This window comes from Talpa occidentalis, unplaced genomic scaffold (genome assembly GCF_014898055.3).
Source record: "Talpa occidentalis isolate TD23 unplaced genomic scaffold, MPIMG_talOcc4v2.1 talOcc4.3, whole genome shotgun sequence".
NCBI lineage: Eukaryota > Metazoa > Chordata > Mammalia > Eulipotyphla > Talpidae > Talpa > Talpa occidentalis.
This window is the reverse complement of record NW_023603184.1, coordinates 149,057,027-149,083,476: the sequence shown is the minus strand read 5'-3', so window position 1 is coordinate 149,083,476 and position 26,450 is coordinate 149,057,027. Positions and strand designations below refer to the sequence as shown.

Sequence of the window (26,450 nt, the reverse complement as noted above, 5' to 3'; positions counted from 1 at the left end):
CCCGCCGCCGGAGGCACGCGTTACAAGCCTGGACACGGTTTGTCCCCACGGCCACGCTAGAGAGTGGACGTTAAGTCTGTGTCTTCCCAGACCACGGAACCCGCAGCCCCGCTCACCTCGCTGTCCACGACCCCGTTCCTGTCCCGGTGGGGAGACTCATAGGCGTCCATCTGTTGCTTGGAGACCTTGGCGAGCTTCTCGGCCAGCTCCCTCCACCGCTGTGCCACCTCCACGGCCGTGGTCAGGAGCACGAAGTCCTGGATGAGCCTGACCACTAGGCCCTGGCAGTCCATCTTCAGCAAGGCCTGTGGAGGGGAAAGCGGTGAGGGACACGGGCAGCCCCAGGGGCACAGGGTGTCTGACACAGAGGCCAGGAAGGGGAAGGGGTGGCCTGCCCCTGAGGTGGCGAGACCTGCCCCAGGAGCCCAGGACGCTGGTGCCACCATGGCCCAGTATGCCAGGGAAGCAACAACCTGCAAGGTGAGCTGGGCTGTACAGAGTCCACGCCCCTAAATTCTTGTCCCCTGGCCCCCAAATGTGACAGATTTGGAAATAGGACCTTTGCCATGGAATTAGGTGAAACAGGGTCGTCCTGGATTGGGGTGGCCCTTCACCCAGGGATGAGTGTCCACAGAAGAAACACACACAGGGCCAGGGGGTTGTGGGTGATGCTGCCACAAGCCATGTCCTGCTGAGCGCCCAGAGCCGAGGGGGCCTGGGCCAGCCTCCCCCTCGGGCCTCCAGGAGGACCTGCCGGACTGTGAGAAGGCGCATTTCTGCCGCTGAGCACCTGGCCTGCAGCACCTGTCTCAGAGCCCCAGGCAACCACCAGTAACACCAGGGGAACGCCGGGGCTCATCCTGCTCCCACTTACTGGGGAGGGGGTGGAGGTGGTACCCTCGGCCATGACAGACAGGCGACCAGGCTGGGCCTCTCACTCCCCAGAACTTTCATGAGCTGGGAGCTGGCTCACCCCATTTCGCAGATTAAGCTTGAAAAGGCGTGGGGAGGGCCCCACACCGGTGAGGTCCAGAGCCAGGCGTGTGCCCAGCGGCCGGTCCCCAGCTCCTCCTCTCCATTATCTGGGTGCAAGGTGTCATTTTTATAGACACCCAGACTGGGTGGCTTGTGCAGGGTCCTGCAACTCAACAGAGGTTTGGTCACCTTGTGACGTCAGGAGTTAAACCAAATGAAAGGCTGGTCCGGACCTTCAGACTTCACTTCGAGTATTTGCAGCCCACCCTTGAGTCACACAGGTTTGGAAGGCTGAGTCCACGCTCACAGAACTTTCTCTGTCCGCACTTCCAGGGCCACAGATTCAGCTAAGCGTGTTTGCTGGAACCCGTGGGCACAGAACCGTGGCGACAAGGCACTAGCAGTTTCGACCTTGGGGGGGGGGTCACTGCCCCTAAACCCTCGCTGTTCACGGATCAGCTGTACAGATTGCAGGACAGTCTGTGTCCGCTTGCATCTGCCAGTGAAGTTGTTTAATAACGAGTGAGGAGCTGACCGGGGCAGGGTCCCCAGGGCCGTTTGTGTGTGTGTGTGTGTGTGTGGAAGAGGGCCGGGGTGGGGTGCGACAAACTGGCAGGGCTCTGGGCCCATCTGTAGGTGTGATGTGCTTTAAGCACAGACACGTGGAGGGGTGGGCGGGGAGCAGGGCCTCCTCTGGAATCACTGTGACCACAGGGCTGGACCGCAGGCCAGTGCCCACTCCGCTTGCTCTCAGCTGCCCCCACACAGCGGGCGGGTGCTTGGGTGTCCAGGGCCTGGCCTCCGGGTGGCCTTGTCTGCCAGGTGCACACGTCACAGTCACCTGCTCCTGGTTCCGGACACTCCTGGCAGGCGCCACCAAAGCCACCCATCCCCTGGGGCACTGGCCACAGGACACAGAGGCCCGCGCTGGTCTGGCCCAGGGCCGTTTGCACAGACGACTGTGCAGACTCTGGCGACCCAGCATAGGGATCCAAGGCCACAAAGCTGCCCGCACCCCCATGCCTGGCACACCACGTGTCCTTGGAGCATGCGTTGGGGGCCCACAGCTCACAGCTCGGCCAGGAGGCGGCGGCTCTGGGCCTCCCTGCAGCTGCCTCGTGCACACGGGGTGCCAGGAGACACCCACGGGTGCACGCTAACTCCAGTGACCAGACAGGTTCTCTCCAGGGCTTCCTCGAAGCTGCCAAAGCCACACGCGGCCCCAGCGACCCCGCTGCGGGTGGCTGGAGGGCAGGCAGCGGTGGCCTCTCCTCAGAGTTGTCCTCAGGGAACACGACCCAGCATGACTTCGGCTGCGGGCGCCTCCAGTACGGCCCGTCCCAGGGTGCTGGAGGGCGACCGGGGTGCAGCAGCCCCAGCAGCTCCAAGGAGGGACAGGGGCCCTTCACGAGCCCTCCAGGCCCCTCCAGACCCCCCCCACCCTCGTCCCCCTCTGCCCGTCCACCTCCCAGGCGCCCGGGGCTCAACTCACCCCTCTTTGCCTCCTTGATGGTGCCCAGCAGAGACTCTCCCTTCCCTACAGGGACTTCTCGGGAGAGCCCACAGCACCCCACTCCTTACACCCCATGCCCTGGAGAGCCCTGGAGCCTCAACCCCGCCTCGGCCAGCACAGGCTCCTGGGCTCAGGGCCCCGTCAGGTGGCTCAGCCCCTTCCGAGCCGGGGTGGTGGCCTGAGTCAGTTCTGTGGCTCAGCTGCCCCTCTGCCTCCCCTCCCCTGAGGCAGAGCCGCTGGTCTTGCCTCCCACAACATGGCTCCCAGCCCAGCCTGGCCCTCGCCTCCCGGTGCCATCCTGGCACACAGAGCCAACGTGCCCCAAGACGCGTTTTCCCCTTGGACTTCCCAACAGTCAGAAAAGCCTTTCCAGGGCTGGGGCGTGCATCGGGAGAAGCAGGAAAGGACGTGGAAGCCCTAAAAACAAAGACTCAGCCTGCAGCTTCTGCCCTTCTGGGATGTGCGTTCCCGACTTGGAAGCCCGTGCTGGGCAGGGGCACACGGCCTGGCCACGGCCCCCCAGAGCCCCCGCCGTTCCCCAGTACTCACAGGGGGCCAGCCCCAGCACACGGGGTGGGAGGGGGAGTGGGCAGGGGTGGAGCGGGCGGGGGCACCCTGGGGCAGCGTGTGGGCGGTGAGCAGGCCCTTCCCTGATGAGCCCCAGCGGACAGGACAGACGCAGGGGGCCTGCAGCAGGGCAAGCGACCTCTGCCCACCCTCGGGGGAAGCCGAGACCAGAGCAGCAGCTCCGCCTGTAAGTGATGACCCTGGGGACACCTCCTCCGCGGGGCGCAGAGGGCTCTGCTCCGCCAGGGGCTTCACTCCAGCAACCCAACAATGGGAAACACAGCTCCGCCCTCACAAGCTCAGGGACTCCGAGGACTCCTCCTCCAAGCAAAGCCTGGGGTGAGCCAGTGGCAGCTGTGCCCACCCTAAGGTCTACACTGATATGCACAAAGTATGGGGACAAGCGGCCCCTCCCAGGCCCCCTGTGGGGTCCAGCCGCCTGGGCAGAGGGGACAGTGTGGGTGAAGGTCCGAGGCGGTGAGCTGATGGCGTTGCAAGTGCGGAGAAGGTGGGGCGCTGGCGATGGCCGGGTGTGAGCAGGCAGGGGCAGGCCTCACAGGCCCTCACGCGGCACAGGAGGGGCCTGGACGCTTCTGGTAAGTTCTTACTTGATTTCTTCTCCTTCCCACCTTCCTGCCAACTTACTGTCCCACCTCATTTATAAGCACTTTCCAAGGTCCCAATCTGAACTAAGCCGAACGCCACCCGGGCGGGTGGGCGAGGTGGTGGGCGGCGACCCAGGGGCATCACCGTCCCTGATTTCTAAGTCTCTGGAAATAAACCACCTGATTTCCCCGAACAGTTTCAGCAACTCCTCCAGACACGCAGCAGAAACCAGCCTGTGGTTTCTGGAAGTTTGGCCAGCCACAGCCTCGGGAGGAGAAAAGGAAGGAGCACCTTGCCAAACCGGTTTCCCTCCAGTGCCCACAAAATCTAACCTTGCCTCAAGCCAAGTTCCTGCCAAGGTCAAGTTTCACTTCCTCCTCCCTGGAGTCTGGGAATCTGCGGGGGAGGGGCCCAGACCCCCGCAGACCCACCCCCAAACAGACTGACCCCGGGCAGCTCAGGGAACAATCCGCCCTCAGAGGAGGGTCCCCTGTTGTTGCTAAGGGAGCTCCGGTCTCTGGGAGGAGAGGCCAGGAGGAAATGGACGCAGGGCTGCGTGTGGCTCCGCGTCACCACTGACGTCCTGGGGGTTCATTTCAGCAGCCACCAAGGGGCAGCCGTTCTGGCTGAGGGACCCAGCTGGTGGCGCTCAGGGAGGGGAGTCCTGCCCCCCTCGGGCCACAACCCCCAAGGAGCCCTGCATCAGGATTTGCCTTAAGTTTGGGGTGCTGACTTGACGGGGACAGGGGGCGAGCCCTGAAGGTGGCATGAGCCTCAGTCCCAGGAGGATCCCCGCAGCCATGCCCACCCCACTCCCCACAGAGCATCTGCCCCTCCTGGTCACCAGTGCCCCCCTCCAGCGGGTCAGGAGCTCAGGGACCGTCATGGGGTCTCTGCTCATGCCCTACATCCCACCAGGGAGGCCATACGCGGGTCCGGGGACAGCTCCAGACTCAGGGGACACACCTGCCCACCCCCCCGGGAGGCGCCCACACAGGACGGCAGAGGGATGGGAAGGGGGCCAGACGCGGAGGAGCGCCGGCGGCCTCCTCAGGTGAGCCTCAGGACACCGAGGAGGCAGAAATGGCCACTGGAGTCGGGAGGGCTAGGAGAAAAGCACCTGACTGATCCCAGAGGAACAGAAACTCGTGACATGCCCACATCAGGAGGGCGGGAGGGGACTGAGCTGCTCTGTTACAGAAGGAAATCCCGAGGGGCTCCCTGGGCACCGCAGGGCGGCAGTGAGGACACTGTGCTCTCCCCGGTGACAAGTTCTCCCGCGGGCCCCCGAGAGGGTGCAGCATCTGGGGGTGCTGCGCCGGGAGTGGGCAGAGCACCCCGGGCCGGGGTGGGGGGGGCGCAGCCGTTCAGCTGGGCTGTGGGCAGGGTGCCCCCTTGCGTGACACGAGCTCCCTCCTCATCTACAGGAGTCCAGTTTGGGTGGTGCTGGCCACTCATGGGCTGGCCTCCCCCCCAACTCAAACTCACACACAGGGGAGAAAGAGGAGACAGCAGAGAGGCGGTGGAAGCTTCCAGAAAGACAAGGCGAGGCGAAGTCAAGTCAGACTTTGGGACACAGAACACTCTGAGCCGCGGATCCTGTGGGAGCTGGTGAAGGTGCGAGAAATCCAAATATATGACATGGGCCCAGGCCCCACGCCTCCCCCCTGGGAGGGCAGACAGCTGCCGGACACCTCCTGGACTGGGGGGGTGGACAGCTGCCGGACACATCCCGGACTGGGGGGGTGGACAGCCACCGGACACATCCCGGAGCTCACGGGTTCTCTGAAGAGACCTGAAGGGCCCTCCCCCGGTGTCTCGCGAGATGTCGGGGGCCCTGAAAGCAGCACGTAGACACCCACCTCCAGGGCACGCTGACCCCTGTGTCCAGGTACCAAATGCGAGTCCAGCCTCACTCCACAGCTGCCCGCCCCGGCCCTGACGCCCCTCCCCCCGCCTGGCACTCACCATCACGAGCTCCTTCTGGAAGGACGTGTGGTCCTTGTTGTCCACGTTGTTGCAGTCCTCCTTCAGCTTCTCCAGGACACAGGCCACCCGCTCGGGCTCGCTGTCCAGCTCGGCCCGGCAGAAGAAGGTGAGCGGCAGGTCCCCGTAGCCCAGGGCGTCGGCGAAGGAGCGCCAGCTGCCCACGTTCTCCATGAGCAGCGTCCTGACGGAGGCGTAGATGTAGGTGAGGAACTTGCAGGGCCGCAGGATCTGCTCCAGCAGCACCGAGGTGCTGAGCTCGGGCCCCGCCAGCAGGCCCGGCCGGGCGGCGCCCACCACCAGCACGTTCTTGGCGTGCACGAGGCCCACCCTGCCCTGGTGGTAGGCGATGTACCACTCCTTGGTCCACAGCTGCCCCTTGAGCCGGATCTTCTCCTCACTCAGCAGGGCGATGGCGTCCCCCTTCTTGTACTCCAGCAGGTAGCGGTTCTTGCTCTGCCGCACCACGGTCTTCAGCAGCTTGCCGAGCTTGAGGTTGGACACCGGCCGGTCCTGGAAGGTGGGGTACTTGGCGGTGGCGGCGAACGGGGACAGGATGATTTTCCCCACCTCGTTCTTCTTGAGAAACCGTCTCTGCCCAGACGGCTTGATGGCACTTTTGGGGGGCGGTTGTGGAGTCTGGACACAAAACTGGGTCAGGATGGCCTCCTGGTCGTCTTTCACCTGGACCCTCAGGGTGAAGTCGGAGAGCTCGCCGGGGTTCTGGCAGGAGATGGGGAAGACCAGGCGGCTCACCTTGCCCAGCTTCATCTGGAAGCCCCGCACCACCTTGGCCTGCTCGCCCGCTTTCACCTCGTAATTCGTCATGTTGGAAAACATGCAGACTTTGAGGTCCTGGGGCCTGGACAAGGTGAAGTGGTGCTTACCCCAGAGCTGCAGGGCCACCGGGGCGGGGCTCGGGGCCTGGCGGGTGACCTCGCTGACCAGGAGGATCTTCGGCGCACAGTCGTGCCCAAAAATGGTCACCACCGTCTTGAAGGAGGGGTGGATGTGTTTGGGGCCATAGAGGCCCACCGTGACCTTCTTGTTGATAAAGTCCCACACCGTGGACGGGTAGAGGATGTTCGGGCCGTGGGCAACAATGGCGAGGTACATGCAGGGCTCGAGGTTGTCCAGCTGCACCTGGACCGTGTCCCCGTAGCTGTAGGTGAGCGGGATGGGGACGTAGGGCCCCTCCTTGGTATCGCTCCGCAGGCACTGGAGCCCCACTGTGCTTTTGCTGAAAATGTCGCTTTTCACCTCCGCTGAGACTTTCATCTCCAGGATGAGGAAGGTCTTCACTTCCAGGGTGCTGAGCCTCACCTCCAGCACCGGGCTGACGCTGCTGCAGCGGTCGCTGTTGAGCTCCAGCGGGGGGTCCAGCAGGGCTTTCATGGAGATCTGCTGGGTTTCCCCGGGAGGCACATGGCCTTTGGGCACATGGATGCTGATGCTGGTGTCGGGGAGCTGCACAGCACCCCCTGAACTGTCCAGCTTGCACACGATGTTTGTCTCCACCGCCTGGGTCTGGCCCCACCCCGGGTTTTGGCCCAGCAGGTCCAAGTCATGGCAGGAGCGGGCCAGCTTCCGGTGGCTCAGCCAGGCAGCGCGGAAGTCCTCCCGGCTCTGGAACTGCTCAGGGGCCGGCGACTTCAAGCCAGTGAAGAACCCTGACGAGGCGGGGGCGTCGGACTTGGCCTGGAGGACGGACAGCTCCGACAGGCTGTAGGATCGCTTGCTTCTGAAGAACGGGTTGTCCCGCCTGGCCAGCGGCTCGGCGAGGGGCGGTTGGTGCGAGGCCGGAAGCTCGTCAAAGAGGTTGCCCGTGCTGGTGGTGGTGGCGGAGCTGGATTCCGTGAAGGAGGACGTGCCGGTATCAAAGAGCAGCAGATCCACAGTGTTTTTGGGAGTCAACTCGGGCACCACGGGCACGCTCCCATTCAGAAAGGGGTTTGTCTGGACCCCGTTCCAGAAAGGGTTATTACTGTGGGTTTTACTTGACCCCTGGCTATCTGTCCACCCTCCGAGCAGATCCAACTCCGTGGCCACTTCGTCTGGGCTCTCCGGGAGATTGTCGATCATCCCACTGTCACTGAGGGTCGAGTTCCGGTAGTTCAAGGGCTGCACGTAGGACGAAGGTATGTAGCCCATCTCCGTGGTGTTGTGCGCGTACCACCACTCCCCGCCCGACGCGTCCAGGACGTAGAGGTGGTCGCCCTTGGAGAACTTGAGGGTGGTGAAGTTGGTTGGGCAGTAATCCTTGATTGCGATCACTTCCTTTGCATTTCCAAAGGGTGTGGGATTGTCCACTAGCAAGGCACTGGGAGAAGGCACTGGGGGAAACAGACACAGGTGGTGAGGCCAGGGCAGCCGGAGCGAAGGGCGCGCCAGCCCCAGAGAACAGAAACAGCTGATGCCCCCCGCCGGAGGGCGACGCCGTGCTCAGATCCCGAGCACCAAAAAGGAAGAAAATGAAAACTTATGTAAACGTTTACCTTAGATTTGCTTTTGCAGGTACAGCAGGAGCTGGAGGATTAGTGACTAACCTTGGAGTGCGCTCCAAGACCAGCTAGAGCTGGGAGTCACGAGCACAGAGCGGGGTCACCCAGGGGCGAGGGGCCACCAACACAAATTCAGGCTCCAGTCCTCTGAGGCCTGTTCATACCCCCTCGTACGACCTGCCTTGTGACAAGTCTGTGAACTTCAGCCAAGTCCACATTTCTTTACCCCCAAACCCACTTGCCAGTCACCCTGTCCCCAAAACCTGTATAACCCCATTGCCTTTCTTAACAGGGGAGGCAGATGTGAGCTTACCTCCTACCTCTTTGCTGACAGATTTGCAATAAAGCTTTTAGCCTTTTCTCAAAACTTGGTGTCAAAGAATTAGTTTGTGTGCACACCGGGCAGCCAGCCCAGCGCGTGGTTGCTGCAGGGGTGACTGATGAACCACGGTGGAATCTGCAGCGCGGCCCGCCTGGTCAGCTGCGGCTCCTCCTGACCTACAGGCTGTCAGCTGACAGCTGTGGAGAACGTCTCTCCATTAGCCACAGAAACAGGACAATCACACGTCCTGTGATTTAAAACATCTTTGGACCAAATTTTTCTTTCTTTAACTTGCTGGAATCAGAACCGCTGCTAGGTAGAAAGAGAAGACGGAAGAGATTTACTTAAAAACCCAGTGAGATTCCGAGTTAAGTGACCCCTGCCTATAGCCAGGGCTGGAAAGGAAGGGCCTCGAAAGAATGTCAGAAACATTCCTGCACAGGACCTGCCTTCAAGGGGAAACACACACGTGGAGGGCGGCGCCCTTGAGAATCGGGCTGTTCCTTCTTACATTTCCAAGTTCAGCCCATTCTTTCAACGCACTGTTTATAGGAAGTAAGACTTCTGAGGTCAGTCCCTTTCAACCTCCTTCAAATGACTGTTCAGAACAAGGCTATGGAAGTGGACTCTCCGGAGAACCTGCTGAAGATCAAAGGTTTCTGCCTGGCCGCGGATCGCATGACTTTGAACAGCCGTGTGAGCGGGCTGAAAAATCCCCTTTCGAGAGTGACTCAAGCCCATGAACGGCTTCTGGCTTTCCACCCTGTAGGCCGCCACTGCAGACAGCACTGGGACAGGGACAAACGCCACGTGAATAAGCAGCACATGTCTTGAAAAATACCAGATAATGAAATGCCTAAGAATGTTCTCGCCCTCCCATCCATGACAGTCTGTGCAGAGGATGAAGAACGTTCCTTCTGCTGGAAACGGCCCAGAGACTCCCCCCCACTCCCGCCCACTGTGCCTTGTTTGGCATTTTGCTGATATCCTGGTTTCCTGCACCAAACAACTGGAAGAAGGGAAACTGCTTTTAGCTGTCTATGAAATGAGCAAAGAAGGGACAATATTTTGGGTTGAACAGCACCCCCACTTTGTCTACTGTGTGATTCCAGTCTGTCAAATTGGCCCCACAAAAGATCATCTGCTGGTTTCTCTTTCCTTTCAAAGGCATCATGAAATTTAAGCTGTATGTCCCCGGCAACGCCTCAGGAAATAAAACAGGAAGTTTCTATTTATTTCCAGGATCTCGGCTGCAGCGAGCACATGCACTGGAAGGCTGAGCGTCTGGCGCCGGCAGCAGTGGGCCTGGTCCTCAGGAGCCGGGTGAGCCTCACGGACACTCGCGACGTGTCACGATGGAGAGAAAGCTCTGGTGACGGGTCAACGAAAGGAGGCTGATAAAGTGCTGGGCACGGATGCTTGGGCAGGCAAGGACCCGGAGCGTGAGAGGAGACACCTCCGCCCGGCTTCTAATGTGACTTTTCCCCATAGTGGGTTTGTCAATCAACCTACTGTGGCTCTTTCATATTTGTTTGGGTAGAGGGCTCTCCAGTACCCGTTTAGCGTGCAAGCTCCATTCACGCCTGCTTTGCTTACGCTGTCCCTGAAAAGCAGCCTGGCACACAGCAGGTGGTCCATGAGCATTGGAGAATGGAAGCCTGTCTTGTGCTGACCACATGCGGAGCTAGACCGTGCCCGTGGGTCTCGGTGTTGGCCAAAGGCAGTGACGCCCCCTCCCCCATGTGCCCCTTTACATAAAGTCACACCAAAGAGAAATCACTGAAGGGGGGTGTGTGTGTGTGTGTGTGTGTGTGTGTGTGTGAGTGATAGGCCCCTCCCTTTCTGTTTTCTGGACACACCTACCGAAAATGGCACATCCAAATGAAAACCGAAGCTTGCCAGCCATTAAAATCTTGTTAGAATCCTCCTAAGTTATATCGCTTTTATGTTCCCTGGAATAATTTCCTCACAGTCATATTTTTTAAATTAAACACCAAAGCTATTACACAGACTCTGTACGTAGCCTAAGAAAAAGTATCAGAGTAAATTATCACTTTGGTGTTTACCAGACTGAAGAATAAAAATGTTAAAATTCCAAGTACTCTCCTTGGAGGGGCAAGTCAGGCTTCTCGGATGTGAATGGTTCTCTTTCTTGTGGGGACCCCGAGAAGTGACCTCCGTGGCCCCCACGGTGGGCCCCCCGCGGAGTGGACGGATGTGAGCACCCTCCACCAGTGACCGTCCAGGCACCTGGGGACACGGCCTAGGTCTCTGTCCAGCCAAATGCAGGACGACCCCCACTGGGTCCATCCTAATGAGCTCTGGGGAGTCTGCCCAGATCTCCACCCCCTTGATTTTAATAGAGACCCCCGTGGGTGTCAGACGCTCAAGGCACTGTTGAATAATACATTTCCCTCTGCCGAGCGCTCACACAGGCACACATCAATCAGGGGCAAATTTCACAGGAAAAATTCTGGCTGGAATAAAGTCCCCCCGAAGCCTGGTCACCCCGGGACGAGTGTGAGGCAGGGACAGGGAGCCGCCTGGGTCTGATGTCCTGGGAGCAGAGGCCAGCGCTGGCCCAGTCCCTCCGCCCGTCCCCAGCTGGCTTCTCTTCCTTGCCCAGTGCTGATGCTCTCTGAGGAAGAATAGCTCCTCCTAGATCCTAACCATTATTTTTTAAATTTAGCTCTGCGGCCCTGTCTTAAGACCCGGGCCCAAACCACACACGTGCCCAGCTGTAGCTGTGATCAGCAGGGCTGCAGCAAGACAACAGAGCCCTGACCCGATGAGGAGAAGCATATGGGTCGAGGACTTAGCACAACACCCAGGACCTCCTGCTCTTGTTAATAAATTTTCACAATTCTCATCGGTCTTCTCCTGCAAAGAACGTGTAAAGCCGTGCTTGGGGCTCAGCGCATAAAGCAGAGACAGGAGCGGAGGACGTGTGAAAGGAGAGAGGGCCGCCTCTGGCCTCAGATCTCTAGTGCATCGGGATAGAGCCTCACGGTCTCCCTGGGGGAGCAGCGGAGCGCTTGAGAACGACATCAGTCTCTAGCGCGGGCTTGTGCCGGGGGCCGGAGGGATACAGACGAAGCTCCTACTATGCAGTTGTGTCGCACAGTGGGCAGTTTTGGCGGAATGTGGTAAATGATGTGAGGGGGCTCCTGATGGTGGTGGTGATGAGAGTGTGACGGTGCTGGTGCTGGTGATGATGGTGACGGTGGTGGGAGTGATGGTGTTGGTGTTGATAGTGGTGACAACGATGATTCAACACAAGGCACCAGGCGAGCTCTTGGTAGACCCTGACCAGACGTAGCGCGGCCAGGGTAGACCACAGGAGGATGATCCACCTGTTTCCACATCAGGGTCTAAAAGACCCTGATGGACCCAGTTTTAAGTGGCTGTTAGAGGCACCCACAGGCCCGGGGTGATCAGTCCCTGGCTGTCTCTACATCAGGGGCCTTTGGGCCACATCCTGTCCCTCTGTGTCGTTTCCTGGGAACACAGTCTTGTCCTCGAGTCCCTCGGGTCTGTGATGCTTTGGGTGACTGTGGCAGAGCTGAGCGGCTGGTCGGGCGTCCGACGTCCTGCGAGGCTGAAGACATTTATCTGACCCTTTGCAGACGAAGCTGGCTGACCCTCGTCCCAGCGGCCCTTTCTCTTGCCAGAGGTCCTCACACGTCCAGCAACTGTGCTATCCGCTCCTACTTCCCGGGGACACCAGCACCCTGACGTCACCAAAATCTCACGGAAGCGGCAAACAAGCATTCTGCACCAAGACGTTCCGCTACAAAGGGGAGCAGTCTGCACTGCCTCCGCACTCCAGAGGACCAGAGCAGGGGCTGTGGCCACCAAGCGGGACCGACGCCAGGACGGCGGGCAGAGCCCCAACTTGCGGGGCCTACATGTGGACTGGCACCTGGGGGTCAAGGCGCCCCCAGCCTGGCCCTCGCCACACTCTGCCCCCAGCTTACCTTTGACATCGTTGAAGCTCGTCTCTGAGAACCCTTCGCTCAGGTCGATCAGGGTCCCCTCGGACTTGCAGCGGGGGAGGCCATTGGCGGTGGCGGCGCGGATCCGCTGAGCTGCCATGGTGATCCGCTCCTGGGGCGGGCCGCTAGGGTGCCATGGTCCTCGCCCCGGTGACCGCGAGGCTGGCGATGGGCTCAGGTGGCCACGCTGTGCAAGGGTGCCAGCTTCCCCACGTGCCTCTCCCTGAAAGCAGAGAAGAAACCCCTGAGCAAGAGATGCAAGGGCCGTGCCGCACATGGGCGGTGTGGGCCTGCCACCGTCCTGGCCCAGAGGACAAGGCGGGTGCTCCGGATTCTAGGCCCACCTGCTCGGCTCCCCGGCGCCTGCAGCATGACATCCTCCCTTGGCCCCGGAAGCCAGGCCGGCCGGGTGCACACGGACAGACAGGAAGCCGGAGAGCAGCTGTCGCCTCCGGGGGACGGTCCTCACCCAAACCCGGCAGCCCTGTCCCTCCCACCTGGGCTCCTGACTCCTCCACATCAGGACCTTGAGGAGGGGCTGAGTCCCGGCCACGCATGCGCAGGAGACCACAGGACAGTGGCGCACAGTCCTGGCCTCCCAGGACAGGTGAGCGCCAGCTGTCCCTGGCCAGCCACAGTGCTGGGGCTGTGGCACTGGCCTTCCCCGCTCCAGCTCTGCTCTGCAGCTGAGGCTGGGAGGCGCTGCGGAGCCCTGATTCCTGGCCTAGAGAGTCACCCCGTCTGCCCCATCCCCACCTCCGAGTCTATCCTGCAGCTGGGGTGGGGGCACCAATGTGGCCTGGTGGTGGAGCTGGCTCAGGGGCCTGGTCAGCATGTGTGGGCACCCCTACCCACCCCCACCGGGGAACACAAGCAAAGGTGCCTCGGAGCAACTTGGCTTAAAAGGCAACAGTGACAATCACCAAGGCGCTGGGACAAGAAGATGCGGGAATCCTCTGGTGCCAAAAAACTTTTACTGGAGAAAATCAACAGAGAAAAAGCGGGTGCACAGGTGGGAGGAGGCAGGCGGTGCGGGCAGCTTTAGGGCAGCTTTGGCCCACAGCCTGTGTCTGCAGAAAGGACTTTCACATCTAACAAGACCAAGTCTGGCTGTGCCCCTTGGGGAGCTGCAGACACAGCGGCAGGAGTTAGGGGGTGAAGCTGGGAGAAGCCAGTCCCTGGAAACCACCCGGCTCTGCAGTCCTGGGGTCCCGGTGGAGGATACCTGGACCCCTGCAGGGGTGAGCTCTTAGCAAGGATTCTAGGACTTTCTCAGGACAGCTCATTCTGACCATGTTTTAAGAGCAACAGGACGAAGAGGCCACCCAGCAGCCCTGTGACCATGAGCCTTGATTTCCCAGAGAAGGGGTTTGGACGTGGGTGGGTCTTTACCTTGGGAAACTACTGTCACAGCTCAGGAGAGGCACTGAGAGGGAGGGTGGGAGGCAGGTAGGCCCGGCAATGGAGGAGACAGTGGGGCGCCCTCCCAAGTCTGATGTCCAAATGGGGCTGATTTTACCTGGGACTGGGCCGGTGGCACCCAGGGGACACCTAGATGGCTTCTGGAGAAGAGCTGATAAAACAGGAGAAAAACACCCAACAGTGCCAGGATTCTGGGCTTCCAGAAGGCAGCGGGGGGCGGTGTCAGGCCCGAGGGGTGGGCCGGAGACAGAGGACCACAGACACTGCCAGCACTTCCGGAGACCGGCCTCGCAGGACGCTCACGCTCAGTTATTTCCCAGAGCCGGGGAGGGCCGGGGCGTGTTCGCAGCTACGCGAAGACTCTGCAGTCCTTTAAGAACAGACCCTTCACAGAGGCTGCCTTTCCGGGAACAGAGACGCCCCTGGCTGTGCAGCCCCCCTTCCTGCTCCCCAGCTGGAGAGCCGCCAGGCCCCAAGACTCCCGGGGCCAGCGCATGGGTATCACGCGCCCTTGCCTGGGGCTGGGACGTTTTGACCCTCGGAGCTCAGCGTCCTGTGCAAAGCCAGAACGGCTGCTGCTTCTCCAGGGCAGGGGCAGACGGTGCTGCCCCAGGGGCCTGACACACACCGATTCAATTCCAGGGAGCAGAGAGCCCCCCTTGTCTCCGGGACGTCACTTTGCATCAAAGGACGAGGGCAGTCGGGGCTGCTGGACCAGGCCTGGGGGTTTCCCTCGTCCTGGAGCCTCCCCGGACCAGGACCAGATGCCGTCAGGTCTTGGGGTCAGGGAATGCTCAGAGGCAGGCAGGGGCTGACTGACACTCCCGGCCCAGGGAGAGGCTCCTGGAGGCGCTGCCCACACCGCACTGCCGGCCGATTCCTCCCAGACCGAGCCCAACAGGCTGTCCCTGCCAGCGACTGCTGGGCCCCTGCGCCCCTCACTGTCCAGTGCACATGGACCCTTCCTCAAAGCCATTCTGAGGGCCCGCTGCCTCCCCCAGCTCACAGCCCTCCGGGGCTGCCTGCAGCTGCTGAACCCGCAGAGTGCTGCTTCCCCCGGGCCTCCCGAGCCTCGGCTTCTCGCTCCTGGTCCTCCCGGTGTCACCTACCTGCACCCCCAGTGCTTCGTCTGCAGCTTCCCCGGCCAGCCCAGCACTCCCCCAGCCCCCACCCCCGCAACTGCCGTGAACACGCGCTCCCTCACCTGCGCCTCCAGGTAAACTGTCTTCTCTCCACCTGCTTCCGCCCCACCCTCCTCCTCCCAGCCCTGCAAGCTCCAGGGGTGACTCATGCCTTGGCCTCAGGTCTGCAGACAATGTCCCCGAGCCTCAGATTCAAGCGGCCACGCTCAAGCACCACCCCCCAGAAAGAGCCCGCGCTTGGCTGGGAAAATCGCACAGGGGTGAGGGCGGGCGGACGGGCGGGCGGGTGCTCCACACCCTGTGCCCTTGACGCTCCACCCCAGCCCCTGCCAAGTCCTTAGTTTTCGCTGATACTATATTCACTGTTTTATTCCCGCCTCCTCCCTATTTGCGCGCATTTTGAAACGTCTGCCGTAGACGCTGGAACAGCCTAAGCGATGCCGTAACTGCCCTCCCAGACCCGGTCAGCGGGTGCATGTGTGTGCATGTGTGTGTGTGCGTGTGTGTGTCACCAGGTCAGGGGGCTGGGCCCGCAGAGGCGCCCCTCCCCCGCCCCAGCCCCAGCCTCGAGGCCACCAGCGCAGCCTGTTCTGTCCCGTGTGGTGACGGGGCCCACGCCGAGCAGACCCGCAAACAGGAGCGAACGAGCGAACGGATGGATGAGTTCTATCTAGTCCATGGAGACAAGGCTCCGGGGCTGTTTCGGCAGGTTTTCCTGGGGACTCCTCAAACAAATTCTCAAACCAAATCCTCCACCAAGGTCAAGTGTCCCCTCAGCTGGCCGACAGGACCTGAACAGGCTGAGTTCAGGAATTGCATCTGTTCCCGAAAGCTGTTACCTAAAGCGCCAGGCGTTACCTGGGTGGGCACCTCAAACAACACGGACGCCAGATCCCAGGTCCCAGGCTTCCATATCCTGGGGTCCCCGGCGTCCCCCACTGGGGACTGGACTTCACCCGCAAGCCCCAGAGGCCGGTCATCCCTCAGGGACTGCCTGCACGGCCTGCACCCTGGTCAGGCGGCCAGCACCGGGGCTCAGGACCTCTGGGCGAGGGGCCCAGTCCCCACGCATGCCTGACTCAGGGGAGACCCTCGCTCCCGGGAAAGGCGGCTCTGGAGAGACAGGAAGGAGCATGGACGCTCCCGACTCGGTCAGGAGAGTCTCTCTTCTTGCATCAAGGCTGGGTCAGCGGGGGAAAGCGCCTGCTTCTCGTTCGTCCCCGGGACCCAACAGGCAGGTGTCGGCGGTGAGGGTGGCATTGTTCACATGTTATTACTGATGGTGGGCAACCGCGGCCCCCTCGTCCCCTACACCTGCAGGACCCGCCGCCATACGAGGTCAGGACCACAGCGAGCCCCCACCGGCCACCCCACCTGAGGGACAAGGCGCATCTGACCAACCAGAAAAACAATAAATACCAGCAAGCCTGGGACCGAGATGCGGGACCCCAGGTGAGCACGTGAGGCCCCTAGGTCCTGACCTGTGACAGTGTGGGGGCACCTGTCACACGGAGGGTGGCCTGTGGTGGTGCAGGGTGACCTTGCGGGGTGACCCATGACATTGTGGGTGTGCTGTGATGGCCCCTGAGCGGGCCTGCAGGAGGCACGGGGCAGAAACGCTGCTCTCAGTTCCCCAGGAGACAGAATTCTGCTCCCACCTGCCTGCGGTGACTCTCTCCGCCATGGAGTCTCATATCTGGGGTCTCGCAGAGGGGCCCCCCACCCCCCGAGCTCTGCTGAGACACCTCCATCCTGAGCATCGCAGCCTCATCCTGCAGGGTTTGTTTAGCCCCTGGTGACACTGGTTTCCTCGGAATCTTGCTTCTCTATCTTTAAAATCCCCAGACACAGCGCCTGGCCGGCTGGTGGCTGCTGCCACCCACTGCATGGACAGGCGCTTCGTTCAAACCATACTTCAGTGTGCTGGGGCCCACCGGGAGCGAGGGCCGGGCTGGGCCCGAAGGACACCCGTGAGCCTGGCCGTAGCAGGGTTCCCAATAGGGCTTCTGGGCAAGCATCCGAGCTCCCTGGTCCCACCTCCCCGCCGCTGAAAGGACAAATTCAAAGTCGAGGGTGCCAGCAAATCGGGTGCTCATGGGCCTGGGGGTGGCGGTTTGTGGTCCTGAGTCACCCGGAGGCCAGCTCACCACGTGACACGGCTGCAGCGGGCATCCTGTGAGGGATGAGCTTGTGATCAGTCCAGACTGGAGACACTCCCAGGGAGACGGCGTCAGAACTGAGGTGCAGTGTGGGGACGTCGGCTGCAGCTTGGAACGGGCGCCGCGGGTAAACCCCACAGACTGAAGGGGGAGGAAGCTGGGACCGGTGGAGACAGGGTCAACCGTGACGGTTCAGCACCGAGCCTGTTGCCACGGGCCGGGGGGCCTGGGCTGCAGTGCCGCAGAGAGGACAGCAGCCCTGATTCCCCAGCAGCTCCCCAAGGGGCCACCTGGGTCCCGGCCTTCCTCACATTTCGGATTATTTTCTCAGGACGGCTTTCAAGTAGAGCATGAAGCACTGCCAAATACTTTCCTGGAAAGTTCTAGCAATTTACACTCAGCAGCAGCTGTGTCCACTCCCACCTTCCACCAGCAGTTCAGGAAAAACTGTGCTGATCCGACAAGTGGGGTGTGGAACAGCAAAGTTGAGATTCAAATTCCTTTGGCCGATCGTCAGAGATTTTTCAAATATCTACATTTCTCCCTGCCTGTGTAGCCGTGATTCCGTGTCTGTTGCTCAACAGCGGCGTCTAAGTTCAGAAGTGGGTGGCAGACGCCTCCCCGTCCCGTCGCTCCTACAGGCACAAACCCATTTGCTAACTTGATAAAGTCCCGATTACGCCGCCACATCCGTCTTTCCCCTGCAGCTTCGCCTTGGAGCGCAGACAAGCTTCCCCTCGTGAAAAATGTGACAAACATTCACATCTATTTTCCCTTTGATAAAAAATGGCTGGTGTGCTGACATTAATCTACGGGGAATTTCCTTCGCTGCTCAATGAGAACTTGACAAAATTAATTAGCGAACGGCTGAGCAGTGACTCCCGCGTCCATCCATCAGCTCCCGCCCAACCTGCCCCGCCGACGCGATGTCACTTCGTGCGTTGGAAGCGTGCAGACACTCGGGCTGTGTCTGGCCTGGGCTGTGTCCTCGGTTGGCCTATTTTTACAGTAACTCATCAGTTCTCACTTGGCCACAGCTGTTTCGGCACCTTTTGACATTTTGGAAAGCGATCTGGATTGACCTAAAACAAGTAACAACGGAAATACCAGAGGGTCCCGCAACCCGACGCTCGGGCCCCTGTCCAAGGTCATGAAGCCGTTGGCCCCGAACTACGTGCTCTCCCGTGCTGTGGTCTGCACAGCGAGGACACGGAAACACCCTACGAGCTGCTGTGAAAGACCGGGTCGAGAAGATGCGGTGCGTCCACGCCACGGGACACTGCTTGGCCGCGAGGAAAGGGGACATGGCACGAACAGCAGCGGAGGGAGCTTGGGGCCAAGCGCGGCGCAGCAAGCCAGAGGGACAAACACCACTTACACCCGGTGACTGGAGGACGCAGGATGCTGACCGAAACTAGTGGGCACTAACGAACGAGAGGTGAGGCTTCTGGGGCTAAGGGGAGCGGGGAGAAGGTTTATGGGGTGGTGGTGGGAAGAAAAGGAACTGGCAGCTGTATACCCTTCTGTCTTTTCCGGTCCCCATTCACAGTCACCAGCTGCAGGTGGCCTCCTGGACAGAACGAGTGGGCCTGACACCAGCCGACGTGGCCACGTGGGGGGCAGAGCCACAGAGGCGGGGCAGGCTCACTCCGTGATGTCCCTGCAGGGGTGAATGCTATTTCTCAGACAAGTCCTGTCCCGAGTGATGCGTGACTGCATTGACCCCGGGGGCTGGGGTGCAGAGCAGCGACGGGCAGACACGGCCTGCAAAGGGTCTGCGTGTCCTGTTCCAAAGGCTCATGTCTGTCCTCAGCCCAGGCACTCGGCCAGTCTGCCGGTCCCACCTGCAAGTGTGTGCACCCGGGGCCTCTCCGCGGCTGCTCCTGGCCATGCACCTTGTCTCTCCTCTGGACTTGCTGCCGCAGCCCCAACCTGGCCTCCCTAGTCCCACTCTCTTGCCCAAACGCCCGCCACTACACCACTCTAACAGTGGGGCATCATCCACACTTAGAATAAATCCAACCTCCTCACGAGGGAGCAGGAGCTGGCCCACCTGGAAATTCTGGACTTGCTTCCTCCTCTGTGCTCTTGCTTTGAGTTGAGCTCATTGCTGCCACAGGACCTTTGCACTGGCAGCTGCCACTGGCTGGCAGGTTCTGTGCCCTGAAAACTTCATCCTGGGTCTAGGGCTTTCCATGCCCCGTGGACAGCAGACAAACTTGCTCTCTCTCAGGACCAGGCTCCTGCACAGGCTGGAGACTTTCGCCAGCGAACTGCCCTGCTTCTGTGGACACGCCCTTTCTGTTTTCACTCAGCGTGGCTGGTTTTGTGCCGTCGTGGTCTGGGAGACTAAGATTTTTGCTGCGGAAAAGGATTAAGCCCCGTTTGGTTGAGAAGAGCTTTACTGAATGAGGAGGAATATTTTCTTTACAAGGCACTAACCACTTCATGCGTTTTACCACCGTGGCCCGTCATGGCGGCTGTGTCCCGTGAGCGTCAAGGGAGACAACAGCCGCCCCACATGTCTGTGCTCGTAAAGACCAGCCAGGGCGGGCGCCTTCCGCTCACACAGCAAGTCACACTCAGGCTAAACCCCAAACGCCGAAGCCGGGAGGGTACGCTGCTGGGAGACCCTATGTCCTCCCATCCCTAACTCCCAGGGATGAATCACAACGACTCCCCCCAGAAGTGTCCATCCTAACCTGCAAACCTGCAAATGTGACCTCGTTTGGAAGCAGGGGCTTGGGAGAAGATGGAGTTCAGGCGGCGGAGAGGGGGCCTTGCCCCAGGCTGCTGTCCTTACATGGAGGTGGCCTGGGAGCGGAGAGCAGGGGCCGGCACAGAGCGGGTGGTGAAGGCCAGGGCGATGCCAGTGGACCCCTGCGTGGATCTCTGGCTCCAGAGCCCCAGAGAATGTTTTAAGTTGCCCAGGAACGGACACACCCTCACGAGGGGCTGAGGGTGGGAGGTTTGGAACCCCCGGCCCCCACTGAGCCTCTGAGGGGCCAGCAGGGCCTCCCACCTCCTGGTCTCCTCCACCCTCACCCACCACCACCAGCAAGGTCAAGGTCCCCAAACAGAGGGTCAGGGCCTCTATCTCGAAATGCGATCTCGCCTCCAGCTTCCAGAACGTTCTTTCCTGAGATCCGCGCTCCCGGGCTATCTCCCCATCGCTGCCCGGCGCACATTCCTGAGCGCTGAGGTGACCGGCGCGCGCCTCGCCATCCAGACGTTCCTGGAAGAGCCTTGCTAAGGGCCCGGCGGCGGCAGGTCTCGGTGCTGACCGGAGAGCGGGGCCTGGGCACGGGCGCTCCCGGGACAGGCGGGTCTGGACGCGCCGGGGCGGGGGCCGCGCGCCTTCCGAGGGGCCCGGGCCGGGCGGGGAGCCACGAGGGAAAACAGGTTTAGCTCTGAAACGGACACCCCGAAGTCGACCCAGCACAGGAACCCAAAGCAGCGGCGAACCCCCAAGCAGAAATTCCCGGCGACTGGGGGGAGCCGTGGGCGCCCCAGGGACACGGAGGGGCGCGGCCGCCGGGGGTGGGGGGAGTGGACAGCGCCGCGAGCCGGGGGCTGCAGGCCGGGCCCGCGTCCAGCAGCATTCGGGGTTCTGCGTCGGGGGCGCAAACCGAAGCTCAGCTTTATGGATCCATCAAGCAACAACTTTTCTGGAAACCTTCATGGTCGTGCGGGCAGGTGCGCGCCTGCCTGGTGCCCGCGGACGCCCTCGGCGGGCACTGAGGTCAGCGGAGGCCCCCCCGCGCCCCGCGCCCCGGGGCAGAGGCCTGCGGGTCCCCGCGCCTGGGGCTCTGGTGCGGCCCCTGGTTCCTCGCCTGACCTTGGTGACCAGGAAAGCCCCCCATGCCCCCTCCTCCTCCTCCTGGGCGGCAGCGGGGGGAGGGGGGACCGCAAGGGGCGGGGGGGGGGTTGGAGGGCGTAGCACAAGGCTCTGGAGTCGCCCCGAGTGTGAGCCTCGCGCTTGGGCGCACCCCGCGGCGGTTCTGGACACCCGCCCGCACCCCCGTGGGCGCAGCGCTGAGGGGGCGCCGGGCCACTGCCCCGAGCGCGGCCTCTACCCAAAACCAGAGCCCCGCTTCGCGCCTTCGCTGCCCTCGCCGCCAAGGGCACCCCGCCCCAAGTGTGCAGCTCTCCGCGCGCCCTGGGCCTCCGAGGCCGCAGCGCTCCACCCCCAGCCCTCTCCACCCCCAACCCTCGGGGGTGCAGCCTGCCAGGGCCTGCCCAGGCTGCCCGCCCTCGCTGAGTTCCCCAGTCCTGGCACCTCGCGCGCTCTGGACCCGAGCTTCTGCGCTGGGAGCCGGGCGGGGGCAGGCCCGGGGCCCGCAGGAGCTCCAGCAGCACCCCTGGCCCTCTCCAGGGGCACCTCCCCTGCCAGAGCGCCCGGCGTGTCTCCAGGCATCGCCAAATGTCCCCTGGGGGTAACATCACCCGCTCCTGAGACCCGCTGACCCTGCGGGGCTGTGAGTGCCTCACCCTCTGCCTCTGCGCCCCCGCCCCGCCCGCACGCCCCCCCTGCTCCTTGCTCCCCTCCCTTCCAGGTCCAGTCTGTGGCAGGCCTCCAGTCTCAGCCCCGCCTGGCACGCCTGTGCCCCTAGGGGCTCCCCAGGAACAGTTTCTCAACCCCACATGCTGATGAAAACCGCCGGGGGAAGCTTGTAAGCAGTGCAGATCCCAAGTGGAGCTTCGTCAGCACTTTAAAAACTCCAAGTCATTCTAGAGTGCAGGCTGCACGGGGCCCTGCGGCCCGGAACCTTCTCACCGCCCCCCCAGAGCCCACAGCACCCTCCATGGAGAAGCCAGGGCCCTCGGCTGTCTCAGCCGCCAAGTGGCGGTGCCAGGTGCCCCCAGCCACCGCCCGGCTGCCGGAGGGCCTGGCCCATCACCCAGGCTGCTAAACCCTCTACTATCTGCGCGGCCTCCCTGCTTGGAAACACTCCACACATCCACTCCCCCGCACTTGCCTCACCCCAACATTCCACAGCCCAGGTCCTGCGTTTCAGGCAACCGCATGGGCCTGAGCTCTGACGGGCTCACCGGGCCCTCCCGCCCAAAACCCAGAACACGCAGCAAGCCCGGCGTGCCGTCCACCCGGCCTGGAAGTTCTCTCTGCCTTGCCACGCCCAGGCAAACCCATCCCCTCCCACCGGCCCCCTGCACTTCGCTGCTGCCCCTGGCCCCATGCCCACCACAAGCCCCAGGGCAGCGGCCCTTCTGAGTGTCCCTCACGGCAGAGCAGACACACCTGGGGCGCGGAGTGCTCGGAGGGGACGCTGAGTGCTCGATGGACCCTCACAAACACGCACAGAGGACACTGGAAACCGGGGCCGTGGGCTGCAAAGCCAGGCTGTCCTGGAGGTGTGACCCCTTGTGCAGGGCGACTCAGCCCCTCAGGCACGCGCCGGCCTTGGAGAGACCAGCTGTGTCTCAGCAGATAAGCGCCCCGAGGGACCCCGTGCTGTGGCACACCATGAACCACCGGGTGGCTCAGGACGTCCCCCTCTGCACCCCGGCAGGCTCCACACCCTCAGACAGACAAGGACACAGCCGAGCACCGGGGAGAACCCGCTGCAGCATCGGAGGACTGGGGAGCCGGCAGCACCCACATTTAGTTTTCATTCTTTGAGTCTGTGCAGAAACCCAAAGAACAGACTCAGCCAGCCCGAGGCTGCCCCGTGTGGGGTGGAAGGGGCGTGGAATGGTTCTGGGAGAGCTGGAGCCCACCTGCTGTCCCTGCCTGCCCGGCCCACTCCCAGCCAGATGGAGGGATCAGGCACACTCTGCCCGACGGAAGGAGGGAGCAAAGTGGGTCCCCACATGGGGCCTGGCCACAGGCACCGGGCACGTGTGTGCGGGAGGGAGGAGGGAAGCTTGGGCGGCAGCAGCCCTGATGAAGACGTGCCCGGGCGCCTTCTGGGGTTACAGTGTCCTGCGGGCGCTCGGAGAACAGTCTGAAAAGACGGGGTAAGAAAGCACTTTCTAGTTTAAAAGACCGTGCGCGCCGAGCAATTCTGTTACTCCCGCTGCTGTCCCCAAGGCCCCGTGGTCTACACCAGCCCCTCTGAGGAGCCCGGGCACAGCCCCTCACGGGCCGCCCGTGTGGATCCGCCCGGACAAACCCGGCTCTGCATCCTGGAGGCCGGAGGCTCTGGGACCCGAGGCCTCGGAAACCATGCGGGTCCGGCCATCGGCACCACTGCTGTCCTTTCTGGAACATTAGAGCCTCACAGCTAAACGCCATTGAAAGACACAACAGGTTTTAGTCCCCATAAAAATGCTGCGCCACAGATTTCTGAGGAGCCTAGGAAGGGGAGATGATGCCCCCGAGCAGCGGGTGGTCCTGAGAGCTGCGGGAGGAGGGGGGAGGGAGGAGAACAAGCAGAGAGGCAAAGGCGCGACTAGCGGTCTCCCACCTGCTGCCCCTGCCCTCTCCATCTGTGGCTGCGGGCAGGGCTGGCACTTGGGGCCACCCTTCTCGGGTCCCCACTCAGGCTGCCAGACGCAGGGCGAGCGGCTGCAGCGGGGTGGGGGCAGGGGCTGAACAGCGGCAGGGCCTCCCTCGCTCCCCACCAGCTGGAGGTCAGAGCCCCACGGCCGAGGTCACAGACGGGACACAAAAGCAGAATTCAAGGGCCGTCCCTAAGGGAAGCTCGGCACTACGGGGGACTCAGGGTGGCCAGCGGCGGCCGGCCAGGAGCCCAGGAACCCCACTTGATGAGTCGCTGCGGATCAGGCCCTGGGCCGAGGTGAGCATGGTCAGCAGACTCTGGAGTCTGGGCCTGTGGCCTCTAGAAAACCCGGAGTTCCTTTTCCTGCAGTTCTGACCCGAGGCCTGGGGGCCAAGGGACATGGGCAGGGAGTCTGCGAGCTGGGGCGCTCAGGCTGCGGGAAGCGGGGGTGGCTGAGAGACGCCCCCTCGGCCTCCAAAGACAAAGGCCCCGGGGATGATGATTTATGCAGACAGACGGCCCCAGCGGGCATCTAGAGGCTCTCTGGACACCTCCTCCCTGGCCCTGCTGCTCCTCTCTAACGGGGAGCCTGCGTCTAGAAGACCAGACAGCCCAGGCAACAGCGGCCTCCTCCCCAGATGGCACCCCACTCCACAAACCCAAGGGGCAGCCCGGCAGCCAGCAAGGAGGCCCAGAGGCTGCTTTCTCATAAGCCTCCCCCAGGGATCCCAAAGCAGGTGACCTGCTCTGGAACACACCTGGAGAAGCACCTGGGTAGGTCTGCTATTGACACCCCCTCTGCAACCTGCACTTCCGGGGTGACTTCCATTCCCGGGATCGCTACGTCATACGCAGCTGAAGAATCACAGGCCAGCACCCACCAGCCTGGGGTGAGGGCCCAGGGGACCAGCACTACAGGGGTGACTGCAGCCAGGCTGAGCCCCGGCTCTGGAAAGTTACAAGCCACAGCGGGCAGCCTGGGGAGGGCCGTGGGGTGGGGTTCAGAGTTCCCTCCAGGAACTTGAAAGCGAGAGAACTTTCTTAGGGTTGAATCAGGACATCAAAGCATGCCCGGTCCCAGCAGCGCTATTCACAGCAGCGGAAAGCAGAAATTACCCAGCGTCCACCCTGGGGCACTGACTCAACAGGGCCAGGCGCGAGGGGTATCACTGGGCCCCAGAGGGAAGGAGCCTGACACAAGAGCATGAAGGGACCCCGCATTCAGGTAAGTGCATGAAGACGAATTCACACAGCAGGTGACTCCACTTGTGAGAAATTCCCAGCACAGGCGAGAAGGCAGAGAGGGCAGAGGGGCAGCGAGGGGGTGGGGTGGGGAGCGGGGTGGGGAGCGAGCTGCTGGCGGGTCTCCTTTTGGGTTGAGTGTTCTGGGACTAGAGGGAGGGTGGCAGCACGATTTAGTGAAAGTAGTAGCACTGAACTGTCACATTTTGAAATGGTTTATTTTATGTCCAACATTGAACAAGCAGCGATGAACAGGGGGTGAAGGAAGGGGACCCACGTGCGCCGCTGGTGGTAACAGAAGCTGGGAAGCCAGGCGGAAGCCCCCAGAGAACTAAAGCGGGGATGCCCTGAGCTCAAGAGTCCCGCGCGCCCGGGGACGGCACCCGGCTACGGCGCCCGGCTAAGCCACGGGACTGCGGGGGCCCCCCACAGAGGAGCGGGCGCGGGGCTGGGCCCGTCCACCGTGCAGCACCACTGGGCCTCGAGGAGGGACTGGGCGCTGCCGCCGCCGGACAGACAGACGTGATGGCGAGTGGGCAGGGCAGGGCAGCGAGGGTTATGCAAAGTAGCCGGGGAGGAAGACAAATATCGGGTGACTCCACCTGTCTGTGGAGCAAAGGTGAGCGGAGGAACAAAGAAAACAAGATAAAAATAAGCCAGTGGACGCGGAGCATGCGCTGCGGCAGCAGAGGGGCGAGGGGGGTGGGAGCAAGGGTGGGGGTCCCGTGGGGGGTGGTGGCTGTTTTTTTTTTTTAAATACTAAATAAGAAAATACAAAAAAAAAAAACAAAACCCAAATCCTGGAAAGAAAGCAAAGTCGCCCTAAGGAGGCACAGCAGGCAGGCACCTAACTGAGGACGCGTCCCCAAGCCCGTCTGGGCTGGGATATTAGGAAGATGCTACCCCACAGGAGCACCCCACAGGCCACCCCACAGTCTGCACAGATATTAAACAATTCAGATATTTTTATTTAAAAATTGTGCGCTCTGAGAAGTACTTCTGTTCAGAAGAGAAGCAGAAAATGTGTGTGCAGTCAGGAGGGGCGGCCTGGCAGAAAGGAGGCATCAAGGCACAAGGTGCCCCAGAACAGCCAGGGGGCCCGGTGGCTCGGGGTGATCCGCGAGGACCTCAGAACGCACGGGACCAAAGCCCCTTCGGACAGGTCACCTCGGGCAGATTTTAGGGCCTGACTCACACTTGCTAAGCAAAACCAGAGGCAGGCGGGGGCCCCCCAAATCAGGCTGAGCAAAGGGCAGTGGGTATGGCCGGTGCCGCCTGGGTGCAGACGCTCCATCCCGCTCACGGTCCTGGTACGGCCTGGCCACACAGACCCACCTCTCCACCCGCCAGCACAAAACCCGATGCAGCTCCCACCCGTTCACAGAGAGGCAGGCCGAGGCCCAGCAGAGACCCCTTGGCAGATGGGGGACAGCGGCGCCCCGGGCTCACACCCGACAAGCCCGCTTCGGCTCCCCTGGCAGAGTCACAGGGGAGGTGGGAGGAGAGGTGTCCCAAGTAAAGGCGTCTCCCTCTCAATAGGTAAACTGTGGGGCTAC

General features: G+C 62.0%; 1 protein-coding gene and 1 long non-coding RNA gene across 3 annotated transcripts in view; one reads left to right on the top strand and one right to left on the bottom strand.

Moving 5' to 3' along the window:
* Window positions 1-26,450, bottom strand: part of SH3BP4 (SH3 domain binding protein 4) — a 64,885-nt gene that overhangs the window by 4,565 nt on the left and 33,870 nt on the right. For both annotated transcript variants that reach the window (XM_037524259.2, XM_037524260.2), the window contains 3 exons: window positions 12,448-12,688; window positions 5,630-7,980; window positions 117-305 (listed from right to left, as the gene is read on the bottom strand). In XM_037524259.2, coding sequence (XP_037380156.1) covers window positions 117-305; window positions 5,630-7,980; window positions 12,448-12,565 — 2,658 coding nt within the window. In that variant the 5' untranslated portion in view covers window positions 12,566-12,688. The remainder of the gene's footprint in view (window positions 1-116; window positions 306-5,629; window positions 7,981-12,447; window positions 12,689-26,450) is intronic.
* Window positions 3,255-5,889, top strand: LOC119256331 (uncharacterized). The gene is made up of 4 exons (XR_005127704.2): window positions 3,255-3,651; window positions 3,858-4,020; window positions 4,580-4,715; window positions 5,156-5,889. It is a non-coding gene; the product is annotated as an uncharacterized LOC119256331 (long non-coding RNA).